Source organism: Rhinatrema bivittatum, chromosome 4, assembly GCF_901001135.1.
Source record: "Rhinatrema bivittatum chromosome 4, aRhiBiv1.1, whole genome shotgun sequence".
Lineage (NCBI taxonomy): Eukaryota > Metazoa > Chordata > Amphibia > Gymnophiona > Rhinatrematidae > Rhinatrema > Rhinatrema bivittatum.
In genome coordinates, this window is record NC_042618.1 from 364,846,405 (window position 1) to 364,861,979 (window position 15,575).

The 15,575-nt window shown below is 40.8% G+C and overlaps 1 protein-coding gene and 1 long non-coding RNA gene across 3 annotated transcripts in view; one reads left to right on the forward strand and one right to left on the reverse strand.

Annotated features, from left to right (window-relative positions):
• The window catches only part of LOC115091015, a 46,965-nt gene extending 36,857 nt beyond the window's left edge, over positions 1-10,108 (reverse strand). For both annotated transcript variants that reach the window (XR_003856576.1, XR_003856575.1), the window contains exon 1: positions 10,028-10,108. This is a non-coding gene — a long non-coding RNA (uncharacterized LOC115091015). The remainder of the gene's footprint in view (positions 1-10,027) is intronic.
• The window catches only part of PPARG (peroxisome proliferator activated receptor gamma), a 151,632-nt gene that overhangs the window by 108,631 nt on the left and 27,426 nt on the right, over positions 1-15,575 (forward strand). The window contains 2 exon segments of the mRNA XM_029600784.1: positions 2,377-2,458; positions 2,461-2,826. Coding sequence (XP_029456644.1) covers positions 2,377-2,458; positions 2,461-2,826 — 448 coding nt within the window.

The following is a 15,575-nucleotide window of genomic DNA, read 5'->3' on the forward strand; positions in this document are numbered from 1 at the left end:
AGGCAAAATTGCATGCACTTTTCCTTTTAGAAGTTTATCCTGAGTACAAACTTCCCATGGACTTTTCAAACCGCGTTTTATGCAGATATATTTTTCATGGAAATAATGTGCATACATTTGAGAATCACTCTACCTGTGTTTGCCAATCCCACACAAAACATGCTCCCAGGAATTCCTCCTCCAAATGTGGCTAAAAGGGTATGCACCGTGGAACACACAGATTGAGGGAGGGCAACTTTCAGGAAGCCAAATTTTGCAAGCAAATTGTCTACCTATAGAAATGGCTTTGAAAAATGGCCCTCAGTAGGTTCCCTTGGGAGTTGCACCCTCTGCTTTTGACTAAACACCAAACATCACTCTACAAGCAATACTTGAGCTTTTCTGCCTCGTGGGTGACTGCATATTCAGCGCACTTCCATTTCTACCAAACCAGGCAATGGGAGCTAAATCCTGAAACTGCACAGTTATTGGACTGGTCTCTCGGAAGCAGAAACCGAGAATACTGCAGACAAAGACTGCAAAGCCCAGCCAGTCTCTGCCCATTTTTCCCACCTACTGCAGTTCCACAGGCTCTGTTTTACCAGCTGGGAATATTTAGTAACTATATTGGAATTTTTCTTTTACAAATTGTAAAATGAAAAACAAAAATCAAACACAAAACCAAGTATCTACATGGATTTCCTAATTTAGCTACCTGGCCCTTGGCCACCTACACTGTAGAAATATTTCTTGCTGTTCTAAGAACCCAGCTGGAGTATTTCTTTAGCTCATACTATGTTTATTTTATTTATTTATTTGTAGAGTTTTATATACCGTTATTCGGTAGAGCCATCATGTTGCATCCACATGATTGAAATGTCTGGAGCTGAAGCTAAGCATTACATAGGGCAGGGCTAACCAGTTCCGATTCTCAAGGGCTACAAACCAGTTGTGTTTTCAAGATATACCTGATGAATATGCATGAGAGAGATTTGCATACACATGGACTCAATTATATGCAAATAAATGTCATGCATATTATTCGAGTTATCCTGAGAACCTAACTGGTTGTGGCCCTTAAGGACTGGAGCTGGCCAACTCTGTCTTAGCGAGCGCAGATGCAATTTCTAAATAATTGCCTGCAGTGATACTCTTCTGCTTTAAGCTAATGACTGCAATTTTTCTTTTAATTCTGAAACAAATTGAATAAAATGAACTGTCTGAGCCATAAGGCACAGTTCAACCTAGCCAACCAAAACTGAGCGAGGTGAAATTCAAGCCTGTGGAATATATTTCTGTTAGACTGAAACATGTTTCCTAATATTTTCTGGGTTTCATCCTAGTCTTGCATGCCTGAAGTACTCTCTGACCCCTGATGAAGGTCTATCATGGCATCAAATCTTCTTAATTGACTCTAATAGGAGGTCAGCTTGCCTTCATATAGAGAAACTGTAAATTCCAGGCAGGCACTGCCCTGAAGCTAAGAAGAACTTTTAAATAAAAGTTTAGATAATCCCAGAAAGGTTTCTCATTTATTTAAATGATGATGTCATGCTTATAGGACATCTCATTTCTTTTGGGAAAAATATAATTTACTGGTAATATTTTCTTGCTTTTCCAACTTTAATATAATTCTACAACAATAGTAGGCAGAAATATTTTGAGAAGAATCAGTTGTACTTACAGAAAATTGCTTCTTGCCAACCTTATATTTAAACTGACGAACATTTAGAGCTTTTTAAAATGTTGATCTTATCATGTCTTGTTATTCTTAGAACTGTGTTTTTCTTCAATAAGATTAAGGGGCCAATGTACTAAATTGTGTTATCATCGGCCTTTAGCATGCATTAGTGTGGTATTCAACGCATGCATTAATGGCTGATATTATTGATATTAAATGAAATGCACATTAAGGCAGGCAATAATGTGGTATGTTAAAGCACCCACATGAATTGTGTGTTGATATTAGCATTAACTCAGTTAATTATACCTCCCTGAGATGTACTTAAGTTTTATGTGTTAATGGGTCTGCATTGAATTTTGTGACTATTAACATGCTTTATTATTCATAACACTTAGGTAATGAGCCATTTACATAGATTTAGCATTAACATTAACTCAAGCTAACTGATGCGTGTTAGTGCTGTTAACATGCATTAAATGCTTACATTAGATAATGTAAATATTTAACACAGGTTAATACTTCCATTAAAGTACATTGACCCCTAAATTTTCAAATTTTAAAACTGAGTTTTAATATATGGCATTGCCACTTGTTGCTTTTTTATTCATAGTGATGGGAAACCATCTTGACCCAGGAACTATATTTTTGTACTCTTTCAGCAGTATAGTACAAGCCAGCAAATGTAATTCTCTACTTTTCCTTTCTGTTTTTAGCCATTCGTTATTTATGACATGAGTTCTTTAATGATGTGTGAAGACCAAATCAAGTACAAACAGCTGCCACCGCTGCCTGAACAAACAAAGAGGTCGCCATTCGTATCTTTCAACGATGTCAGTTCCGCTCAGCGGAATCCGTGAGGGAGATCACTGAATTTGCCAAAAGCATTCCAGGTTTTGTGAACCTTGACCTCAATGACCAAGTAACTCTCCTAAAGTATGGGGTTCATGAAATCATATTTACAATGCTGGCCTCCTTGATGAATAAAGACGGAGTTCTAATAACTGAAGGACAAGGATTCATGACTCGCGAGTTCCTGAAGAGCCTAAGGAAACCATTTTGTGACTTCATGGAGCCCAAGTTTGAATTTGCAGTGAAGTTCAATGCACTGGAACTAGATGACAGTGACCTGGCAATATTTATAGCTGTCATTATACTCAGTGGTGGTAAGCCTGCTTTTTCAATTGAAAGATTCTCCTGTTATCACTCAATGGACTATCATCCATTGAGTGATAGTCCCATGGTAGCAGGTTCTATTACTGAATATTTGCCTGCTTCTGAAGCTAGATGTCCTGAACCAAAGGCACTTACCATAGTAAAGTCTGCTAGCCTTGGAACTTTTGCTTATAGAAATGAAACCAGACAATTTTTTTCAAGTTACATTAAAAGAATAAGAATTTTAAACTGCCATTTTCACTGAGTTGCAAGTTTAGTTGGTGTCTGCTGTTTCCTAATTTCTGTTGAATCTCACCTCTGGTTAGTTGGGATCATTCAGTTTTCTAATTTGAGACAAGCCCTAAACAAGTCAGAGTAAATGTTTGCTGAAGATATGCCTACAAAATGCAACTTCAGTTTATTACCTAGATATATCCTTGAAGCCCCAACTCTAAATATCAACATGGCATCATAGCACATCAAATGGAGTTGGAGTCTGATTTTATGAATGGCAAAAACATACATATTCCTTGTTAAAAATAAATTTCTTTAAGGAAACAAATGAGAAGAAGAAAGGGGCCTAGAAATGCAAGGGGGGCAAAATGGCAGATATTCAGGATTCTTAAGATAACCTAAGATAAAACCATAGTAGATCAAGCAGCCCTGCTAAAATAGAAGAAATGGTAACACTCTCAGCAAAAGCATCTAAGCATTAGTTTATATTTATCTTAGTGTAACTCCCTTTCTCAGATCCCTACCGGCAGAAGACGAGAGGCCACATTAGAGTACTGCAGAGTTGGGGAAAAACTGGTTGCAGATACGGTTCGGGATTCTTCCAGTGGGGGACATTACAATGCTGTAAAGCCCAAGAGGATATCCACATAATCTCTCAATAAATGAAGTCCACACAGTGGGTGTAGTTCCAAAACAGAATAATAGTAAAGCAGTACAATAGTAGGGAAAAGGTACGGGTAAAACAGTTCTTCACAAAGACCGATAGGCAGACCGTCCTGAGTCATCAGTAGAGAAAAATCACCAGACGTCTGTCTCAGGCTGCTTGAGGAATAAGTACAGCAAATATGGCCTCTTTTGCTCCCTTTGGGCTTCCTCCTCCTTAGGGGACCACACTTGGAACTTAAAATCCTCTTCCCCCACAGACATCTGGTATCACGTTACCCAGCTGGTTGCACTCAGCCTCCCTGATGAATCTCCATCTCTCTCTCAGAACTTGGAAAGATATCTCCTGAGCACTACTTGCTGAGCTCCTTCTGGAATTCCCTCCAACCCACATGGAGAGAAATGAAAATCTGCACCTCCCCTCTTTTGGAGCCCTGGAGAGCACAGCTATATGCTGCCTTTCTCCAGCTCCTCGGTTGCAGCGCTGGATTTAGGTATAGATAACATAGGTATGTGTCCAGGGCAGCAAATTCTGAAGGCATCTTAAAACTAGAATTCCCCATGCTGCTTTCTGATTTCTAAGGATGAAACCCCCCCCCCCCCCCCATATCTGATCCTCTGCCTGTGGGGCCATAATCTTAAATCCAGCCCTGCCCAGTCAACAACATACCTCATGACTCATGGAGTTACTTTTGTAATTTTGGACTGAGGCCCGCCCTTTAGGGAATGGGCCAGAGAACTCAATCAGAATCACTCTACTCTCATGAAACCTCCCAAATACTGGAGATTTCTACCTTTTATTTTATGGTGAAAGTTACTAGGCTTTACATTAGCTAGTGCACCTGGTCCCTCAAGGGAAATATCACTCAGGTTCCTTTTATCGGTGGACAATCAGATGTTGCAGTGGACCATGAATGAAAACACTCGGATGGCAATATTCAAAGCTGGCCGTTTAAGTAACTTAGCTGGATATAACTTATCCTGCTGAGTAATGATGTATATTCAGCGGCACGGCGAAGCCATTTAATATATGCGTAGATGTGCGCATTTCGCCAGATAAGTCTACCCAGCTAAGCTTAGACCTGCTCTATGGGGCGTCTAAATGTAAACATAAACTTATCTGGCTAACTCCAAATATCGGTACTTAGGTGTATAAATTATACGTCTAACTTGCACCGCCCACAATTTGCCCAATGCATGTCCTCTTTTTTTTGTGCATACATTTTAGCCGTATAAGGGATTTGTACAGCTAAGCGGCGGTCCCTGAACATACATGCATGTTCAGCAGCCGCTACTTAGCCACATAAGTCTCTCTTATCCGGCTAAATGGCATTGAACACGCTTTGAATATTGACCTCTTAGTGTTTCTGGAGCAGCATAAATTCCTTTAGAGTCAGGATCTGGAATAGCTGCAGACAACTTCCAAGCTGTGGTTCCAGTATTGACCTGATCTTATTTACACAGGGACTTATTTACATGCCTCTTTCACAAGCACAAATGATTGTACATTATTCTTTACTATGCTGTGCATATGGGTATAACATTCACTGTTCAAACCAGGAGATCCCTTGAGTGTCTCTCTACAGTTGTAGTTATCCTCTCAGAGGAAGCACAAGAAAAATTAAAGGCATGTTTCTTATTCCGGGCCTTCTTGCAATCCCTCTGCTATTCAACATAAGGATTTTTTCCTTTTGAATGTGGCTCACTATGGGAGTCCATCTCAATGCAATCTTCTGAATGGAAATGCATTATGGAAGAGGTATCATTCCTCCCAGGAGCTAGCAGCATCACGCGAGCTTGGAATTTCTTTACTCTGCTTGCTTGCAGGATATTCTCTCTCTTTTTTGACCATGGATAGGATCTGGCAATCCATGAACTTTCATTCACAGCTACCCAAGGATTTTTTTTCTTCTATTTTATTTCCCCCTTCCATCTTAACATTTAGTCCAGTGACTGGCCAGGGGCCATGCACTAGGGCACTTCCAGAATTCTGCAATCATGGGTTCTTACTCCGTCGGCTAGGTATCACTCTTAAGAAACCATGAATCCTCCCTTCCCTCCGGGGGTGTGAATGCTGGTTTCATAGGATTCCCAGCATCAGCCAACTTGGGGATCCAATGCAGAAATCAAACCAGGGACCTTCCACATGGCAGTGCAAAGCACTTAACGACTGAGCCACTAGCTGGCCACTTCCAGGATATTCTCTCTCTCGTCCCCTTCCTGCTCTGGCTCCAGACTCACTCTGATATTGAGCATCTTCTTCTAGAGCATGCTCAGAATATTCCTTGGGTTACTATCACTAGGGGATCTAAAACCTAGGTGTTCACCATTCCTCTGGGACATATACCAGGACCCAGGGGGCGACACTAGGGAAAAGATTTGAAGGAAATAGTGTTATAAAATGACTCTTCTCACTTTTTGTATGTGGTGATGTGTGGCATTAGCACTTGCTATATGATGATGAAGCCAAACTCTGTCCAGTTTTAAACCAGCTGATTATCCAGAACAGTACATTTTTCATTCTGCATAGAATATACAGTATTCACAGAGACCTTTGTTTTCAGGGTTTTTTTTAATTTTTCCTGGAAATTTATCAGTATTTATTTCAACAAGAATATAAATAATAATTACCTGGAAAAATGACAAGTCATTTCTTCCACTGATTTCCTCCTATTCGTGTGTAATAAACACTGATAAATTTACCAGAAAAAAAATAAAAAAATAAAACCTGAAAACGAAGTATCAGCAAAGCAAAGGTTCGTTTGGTTTAAACCAGAGGTGCATTGCTCTTGTCCTCAAGGGTGCAAACTGTCTGGTTTTCCAAGTAACCAAGCTATGCAAATTAACCAGGTTCTCAGATCAAATGTTTGCACACATATATAATGAATATTCATTGTGGATATCATGGAAACCAGTTCAGTTTGTGTTCTGTCAAGGCAAAGTTCTTCTTTATGGATCTGATCCAAAGGTTTTTAATTCTGTATTTAATAGAGGTAGGGCCTCGCCAGTAAGTGATGGTGATAATTTCTGCTCAGCTGGAAGCTTTTAATATGGTTTACAATACAATAGCAGCTGAAGTCATCAAATATTTTTTTCTGATAATTTCTTGTCTCAGGATTACCTTTTCCAGATGTAGAATCAGCCACTTATGCTCTGTATCTTTTCCCAGCTTTGATTCGATTAGAGTTGCCTGATCCTGTTCTATGCCAACTTTACTTGCTTCAGAATGCTTTGGAAAAGGTCCTAAATAGTCCATCCAGAATTGTTTATACTCCGAACTAGCTTGTAGATTTCATGAACTAAACTTTCTTGAGTCTAAGTACTGAAAAGACATTGCTCCAACTAATTGCTAGGAAAAGCTTTTTGGTTTTTCTATTTCTAACTATTTCTAAAGACCAAGAGTGATCCTGGAATTTTAGTGGTCCATGACTACCTTTGTAAGCATCTGGAGGCAGTTAAGTTTCAGTTGTTACACCTTCCAGTTAGTCACTCTTCCATTGTTCATAGTGCAGGCACAGCTTGGGCACTCTCCTCCACTGGTTGCTTAGGGGATGGGCTCAGTTTAAGCATTCTCCTTGATTGGCTGCTCAGGAGGTGGGCAGTTCATTGCTACCTAAATTCTGCTGCTTGACTTATCTTTCGCCAAAGTTGCTATGCTCACATAACCCCTCTTCTCAAGTCACTGCATTGGCTCCCTATCCGCTCCTGCGTACAGTTCAAGCTCCTCTTTCTCACCTACAAATGCCTTCACTCTGCAGTACCTCACTATCTTTCCTTTCTTAGCTCTCTGTACACCCCTCCTTGTGCACTCCACTCAGTGCATAAGGCACTCCTATCTGTGCCCTTCTCCTCTACTGCCAATTCCAGACTCCATGCATTCCACCTGGCAGTGCCGTGTGATGGAATAGTCTTCCTGAACTGGTTCGTCATGCTCCCTCTCTTGCCATGTTTAAATCTCATCTAAAGACCCACCTTTTTGAAACTGCTTTTACATCTTATGCCCGATTGCCTGCTTTTACTCTTGTTAACTAATTTTCTTTTCTTTTTAATTATATGAAATACCCCAAGTCTCTTGTCCAATATATTTGTCTTATTAGATTGCAAGCTCTATTGAGCAGGACTTGTCTTTTTGTATGTGTGTACAGCACTGCGTATGTCGTGTAGCGCTATAGAAATGTTAAGTACTAGTAGCAGTAGTCCAGGTAGTCTCTTCCACTGGCTGCTTAGGATCTGGGGACAGTTCAGACACTTTCATCAGATGCTGAGGGTGTAGATATAGCTTAGGCATTCTCTTTCACTTGCTACAAATACATGCACAACCTGGGCAGTCTCTTTCATCAGCTGGTTAACTTGCAGGCTCATTTTGGGCAGTCTTATCAATTGCTGATGTTTGGAGATGTGCAAGCAATTCACAATCAAACTTGAACCAGACAGATTTAAACCTGGTCCAAGTTCAACAAAAGTTTTGTATTCAACAAAGATCTGTTGGGGAAATCCATCAAGTTTCTCTTGGAGGATCTGGGCACAACTCAAAGGAAATCTAAAAACTCCACAGCGCATTTCTAAACAAGCCAAAACAGACTTTGGATTTAAAAAAAACACACACAAAATGGATTTACGGATCCACGTCTGATTTTATGGGATTTTCTTCATAAAGAGTCTTGAAGAGGCTCACACATGATGAAGTTTGAGGTCCAGCTCTGCGTTCTACTCAAGTGGTTTTGTTTTTTGAGCTTGAATTTGCCTGTCTTCTACCGTGCAGACCTAGCTCTGGAATTTTCTTCCTTGAGGACAAGTAGATTAAGATGTTTCTGATTTCTTTTAAAGTTTCATGCTTTATTTCCTAATTTTTTACATCCACTTCCAAAGATTTCATCATGCCTCTGAATCATTACCCATGAAAACCTTCTCCAGTATGGTACCTCCCAACATCCTCTTCAATAAACACCGAAGCAAAAAAATAATTTAATCTTTCGCGATTGCCTTATCTTCTCTAAGTGCCCCTTTAACCCCTCAATCATCTAACGGTCCAACTGACTCCCTCACAGGCTTTCTGCTTCGGATATATTTTAAAAAGTTTTTACTGTGAGTTTTTGCCTATACGGCCAACTTCTTTTCAAATTCTCTCTTAGCCTCTCTTATCAATGTCTTACATTTAACTTGCCAACGCTTATGCATTATCCTATTTTCTTCTGTTGGATCCTTCTTCCAATTTTTGAATGAAGATCTTTTGGCTAAAATAGCTTCTTTCACCTCCCCTTTTGGCTTTGGCTTTCTGTGTTGTATACAGGGTATTATTCTAAAGGAGCCAGATTTATTTTAAACAAGTTCAGGACAGTATGTCTAAGATGCTTTTTCCTCAACAAGAGTATTGAACAATAAAGAGGACTTAGATGCTGGATTTATTGTTTGTTTATAAAAATTATACTTTCAAGATAGTCCAGTCCAAAATGGATCCCAGTGGTTCAGTGGCGATTATTCTAATAGAAATCAATCCTGCAGTGATCTGAAAAGAAGCCTTTCACAATCTTTCCCATTCTTTCTTCCCAAAAGAAAAAAGAACTAGGGTGAACAGTTATAAACTTGGGTGTGTGCTCCATTATTTTCTCAGGAATATGCATTGCAGCCTTCATGTGTCCATTTTCCACAGTGAGTTTGGAAATCGGCTTAAAATACTCTTTATGCTGCAAAATCAGCTGCATTTGACCAGTATGGAAAGCATTAAAACTAGTTTGAAGAAGGTGGTCTGGTAGCACATATGCAAAAACCATGCTGGATAGATTCCTGAGCTAATCTATCCAGCGTGGTATCCTTGGATTGGCCAGGGCTGAGAATGCCGTGAGGGTAGCAATTACTGCCTCTGGGGGTTAAGGAAGTCCTAGCCAACACCACCACCTGCTGGCCACACAAACTCTGGAGAGATCCACTGTCTCTCTGAGCCTTGTCTGAGGACTATCCTGTGATGCTCATATATACTGGAGGGGGGGACGGGACTGTGGCAGTCAGAAGGTTCTGGTGGTTGTATTTCGAGTGACTTCCAGGAGCAATTCTTCCCCTACAGACAGCTGTGTATCACTGTGATTGGCTAATCTGGGACATTAGTATGCAAGGCACCCTTACTTAGTCAACATTTCTTGCAGAATATTTCTGCAGTATTTTCTTTTTTTTACACTGCCAGAAAATGAAAGAAATCAAATATTGGATCATGAGATCTCAGCATACTATTCATGCTACACAGCTAAAAAAAAAAGAAAAGCTCTACCCTCTGTATTCTGTCATATTTCAAGCTTGCACATTCCAAGCAGTAATACTCACCCTATAACAAGTAAAACATTTCCTGCCAAGTTGTCATTTTTTTAAATTCTTTCATCTGTTCCCTAGTAATTTGAATTTCTTTGAATCCCTGAGGAGAGTGCTGCTTGAAATGATGTCACAAATCACCTCATATGGCATCTCATTGGTCTGTGCAGGGTGTGTGTTATTTGTGACATCATAGCCAATGCAAACCAGTCAGATCCAGTGATGGTGAAGTAAATTTCTAGCAGGGCTGCTCCTAAACATTGAAAGGAATTGCTGCCGAGTATCTTAGATCAATCATTTCAGAGATGATAAAGTAGAAAGTATATGGGAGTATTTACTACTCATCTTACTTTTCAGATACTGAACAATATAAAAGGGTACAGCTTTCTTTGTACAAGGAGCCTACATAGATCCATTGCTTAATGATATCTGCTCCCGAAAGCATTATCCTAACTCCTAAATATATTTTTTTTAAATGAATAACTATTATTTTAGCCCATGAAAGTGGGCATCTGAGACCTGTAAGACACAGAACAGTTTCACAAAGGCCAGGGCTTCATTCTTTCAAAATACCTTGATCACAGGATCCCCATCATAAGGCCTAATTTCCAGTGCTGTGCTGGCAATTTCATATCAAGGAGCACTCACATGATCTGCTCTGTACTCAGTAATAGACTGTTTCATAAAATCATTTCACAAGGGCTCCTGCACATCCCATGTGCCTTTCTCTATTGAAACACTTTGGAATAGGGTATGTGATAAACTCTGGCTGGTTGCTTTGGCAGGCTCAGGTTGCTTGAAGCAGGAATTGGGTAGTCAAGTCATTCCTTTCAAAGCATAAGCTCATTTAAGCCTGCTTAAGCAGTAAGGTATACATTTTTTTTTCCTGAATAGTCTGTCTGAAGGAAACCACCTGGTAACTGAACTATTCAGCCTTCTGCTGCTTTCTTAAAATGCAAAGTTATCCTTTCAAACTCTGTTGCTGGGTCCTTCAGCTTCTTAAATGTATTGAATGACCTGGTGAGATAGGCCCTCTGTCCTAAAACCAAAGTGACACCTGCCGCTGACAGATAGTGTAACTGTAAAATGATGTCAAGAAAACAAACATTTGTTATACTAGCACATTGCGGGGCAGATTTTAAAAGCCCTACACGCGCCGAGCCTATTTTGCATAGGCCCAGAGGCGCACACAAGCCCCGGAACTCGCGTATGTCCCGGGGCTTGAAAAAAAGGGCAGGGAGGGGGCGGGGCCAGAGGCTTCCGTTGGGTCTCTAGGATGGGGGATCGCGTGCCGGCACTTGGCCGGCGCACGCAACCTACACCTGCGCAGAGGCAGGCGCAACTTGAAAAATAAAGGTATGAGGGGGGTTTTAGGTAGGGCTGGGGGGCGGGTTAGATAGGGGAAGGGAGGGGAAGGTGGGGGGGCAGAGGGAACAGGAAAGCCCATCGGGGCTCCCCTAGGGCTCGGCGCGCGCAAGGTGAACAAGGTGCACCCCCTTGCACGCGCCGACCCTGGATTTTATAACATGCGTGCGGCTGCGTGTGCATGTTATAAAATCGGGCGTAGACACTAAAATCTGGCCCTGAGTTTTTCTGTGCAGCTCTTACATAAAAAAGGGTCTGAAGTAGGCCCAAAATGCAGTCATGGTCCAAAGTCTTTGTAGGTTGTGATGCAACAGCTTCTTTGCTGTGACTTTTAAAGCTTTCAAGACCATAAATTTCTCTTCTTAAGATGTGGTGGTGGTGGTGGTGGTGGTGGTGATGATGAAATACTAAACGTAATGCTGAGTGGTAGAATATGCAGTATGTATTACTACTGAACTGCAGTATTTAAATCCTTGAACGTTAACGATTATCTTCTACACGTATACCTTCTGTCTGACACCCGTTCCTTTCTCTTCCCACATACCTCCTAGGAGCCTTTGGATTTCAGTTTGAGGGGAGTGAACGGGTGTGGATCTGGTCCAGGAGTTTCTTTCTGCTTCTTCAGTGCTCCATCTCAGTGAGAGGCAGCCTTTAATTGGTGCTGACGTAACTACCCACTTTCCACCCCTGGGCTGGTTTGTCTTGGTTAGTGGATCCAGAGGCCATATCTCCCCATAGCATCTGTAAGATCTGAGTGGTCGATTCCCTGAGTGGGGGGGGGGGGGAGATAACTTTCAAGACCCTTAGCATTGCAAACATTTAAGTCCCAATTCCCAGTTCTTGTGTGCAGCAGTGAAGATAACAGCACTGATTAGCAAATTCCCTCGATAGTAAAAAGCACACTGGAAGCTGATCTGGTTTCCAACATTTACTTTTACTGAGATGTACAAAAATGAAATGATGCGGATTGATTCACTTAAAGATGATACAAGAGATGATTTGCAATAAATTTGTGACTTCTCAATGTTTTGGTTAAAGTTTAAGATGTTAAAGCCAATATTCAATGTTTCTTAGGCAGATAAGCAATGACTTATCTAGTTAAATGGCGGCTGCTGAATATCCAGCTGTGTTCAGCGGTCGCCACTTAGTCAGTTAAGTAGATAGTCAGATATCTAATGAGTGGGCAATGGGCGGATCGAGGAGGAGCTACTTTTCCATTTATTGTAGCTGGAAAAGTGCAGATATTCGGACTTATTCGACTGAGGTAGACGGATAAGTTAGACCTGCTCAATAGCAGGTCTAAATTTAGCAAGATATGAGTTATACGGCTAAAAGGCAGGCTTACATTTAACCAGATGTGAGTTATATGGCTAAATGGCAATTTCTACGGAGATATTCAACAGCATAACTGTAAGTAGGTTAGCTAGACAACTCTTATCTGGCTAACTTATGTAACCATTCAGCTTTGAATATTGAGGCCTCAATCTTTAATGCACTGTTTCCCCATCCCTTTGGTGCAGGGTAGGTTTAATGCTTCTCTCCCAATGTAGGTGAAATGTTAAAGATGAAACCAGTTTTAGATGTCTGTTCACATACAGTCTTTTATCTTCTACATCTCCATGATGTTTTCTCACAGTCCATAGTCTCTCACAGTACCTGAGTGGCACCAGTTATTCTCCTCTTTCCCCTTTTTAGTAGCAGAGCAATACTGCTGTTACTACTCTACTCCCAAGATCTCCAGTAGATGTTCATGGGCCCTGCTGGGGTCCTTTCCAAATCACTTCTCCCATCTCTCCTTCTCCTCTGGATGGCTGAAAGTCATCCCTTTCCACAGATTCCAATGACCGCAGATTCATATTTGGTAAAAGGAACCTTTCCCATAGTTAATAAAACAGAAAAATAGAAAGTAATGGAGTCCCTAGTTAATGCTGTAGAGTTACCACTCAGGAAAGAGATCTAGGCGTCATAGTGGACAATACATTGAAATTGTTGGCTTAGTGTGCTGCAGCAGTCAAAAAACAAACAGAATATTAGGAATTATTAGGAAGGGATTGATGAATAAAGCAGAGAATATCATAATGTCTCTGTATCACTTCATGGTGAGACTGCATCATGACTACTGCGTACAGTTCTGGTTGCTGCATCTCAAAAAAGACATAGTTGCACAGGAGAAGGTACAGAGAAGGGCGACCAGAATATTAAAGGGGATGGAATAGCTCTCCTATGAGGAAAGGCTAAAGAGGTTAGGGCTGTTCAGTTTGGAGAACAGATGCCTGAGGGGGGGATATGATAGAGGTCTATAAAATCATAAAAGGACTTGGACAGGTAAATGTCAATCTGTTATTTACTCTTTTCCAGATAATACAAAGACTAGGGGGTGTGCCATTACATTAGCAAGTAACACATTTAAAACAAATCAGAGAAAATTATGTTTCACTCAATGCACAATTAAACTCTGAAATTCATTGCCAGAGGATGTGGTTAAGGCAATTAGTGTAACTGGATTTAAAAAAGGTTTGGCAAGTTCTTGGAGCAGAAGTCCATAAACAAGTTAACTTAGAAATAGCTACTGCTTATTAGCGGCATTAGTAGCATGGGATCTAATTAATGTTTGGATACTTGACAGGTACTTGTAACTTGTAACTTGGATTGGCCACTGTTGGAAATAGGATGCTGGACTTGATGGACCCTCAGTCTGACCCAGTATTGGCAACTTTTTATGTTCTTAAGGGTGCTCAACTGACAAAACTTAGCATAAAAATATAAACAGGATAGGGAAGATGAAAGGAAACCATATATCCAAAACAAAAGTCTCCAAAGAAGCATTAAGACTTAAACAAAGGGAAAATCAGGGAATAGCCAAGGCATGCTGCCACTGAAAAGGAAACAGAAAATCCACAATATAAGTTGGTGGTCTAAGTATTTATACCATAGGAACACACCATATATACTCTCCCACATGGGGGAGCTACCTTCCCACATTGTTACCATGTTTCCTTCCCATACAAATGGAATATTTCGTATGGTTCCTGGTAGATGTCTAACAGAATCTATAAAATTACCCTCTTCCCAGCTAGCAGAGAAGAAGTCCATAGCCAGGAGCCATACAACACAACTCTTTCTTAATGCAGTGCGCACACATCTTAAGCCTGACCAATAGATATCAGCATTATGTGATAGTTAAGACTCCATCCCCCCCCCATCCCAGGGCTTTGAACACGGTCTCTGCATCATCCCCAGCCCTGGCCAGCTTGAGAAGCAGAAATTAGGCTCAGAAAGCAAAACCAAGACTCCCACATGGCAGTACATAGAACTACCAATGAATTGCCTGCTGGCTGGCCCTCCAGAAACCTTTGTAACTTATTCATATGGGAGAACATCAGAAGAGTTGTGAAAAAAATTATATATATTTCCCTTATTTTTTTGGTTGTAAACATGGGTACTTGCCCTAAAACTGAGTACCTCCACCGGTGGCATTAATCTTGGAGCCCTCCGCCAGGCTGCATCAGAAAGAGGAGCAGCTTAGCAGTCTCTTTCTTCAACATAATAGCTTCCGGTTATGCTAGTTCCTTTGCTTATAAGCCTCAAATAGTGTTTTGTTCCTTTGCTGTATTAGTGCATATCTTTGTATAGGTCACTACCTCTCTTCTCCTGTCTCTCCCCTACACCCCTCCTCTTGAACGTCACTCATCGGGCAAGATGCTCCTAGCTGTCCGCTTCTCCTCTACCGCCAGCTCCCAGCCCCATGCTTTCTACCTGGCTGCACAGTATACTTCCTGAGTTGGTGAGTTATGATCTCTCTTTTGCCTTATTCAAATTCAATCTAAAACTCTCCTTTTTGAAGCTGCATTTAAATCTTAAAGCCTGATTATCTCGCTTACAGCCTTATGGATGTTAACCAATTTTTTTTAATAAATGAAATTCCTAGTCTCTTTGCCCTATAATTTTGCTTATTTAGAGGAGGGGCTGTCATTTATGTGTTTTTCAATAGCACACAGTATGTCAAGGAGTGTATAGAAATGATAAGTAGTAGTAGCAGTAGTAGATGTTTGCGTCTGCTATTCTTCCTTTTCCTGCTAGTGAAGATAGCTGCTTTTCCTGTTGTATTCAATGCAATAGAATGAATTATTGCTTAATGTTGCAAAGTTGTTTAATTATTAATGTTGGTGAGGGCAATCTTCAGAGAGATGTACGCAGA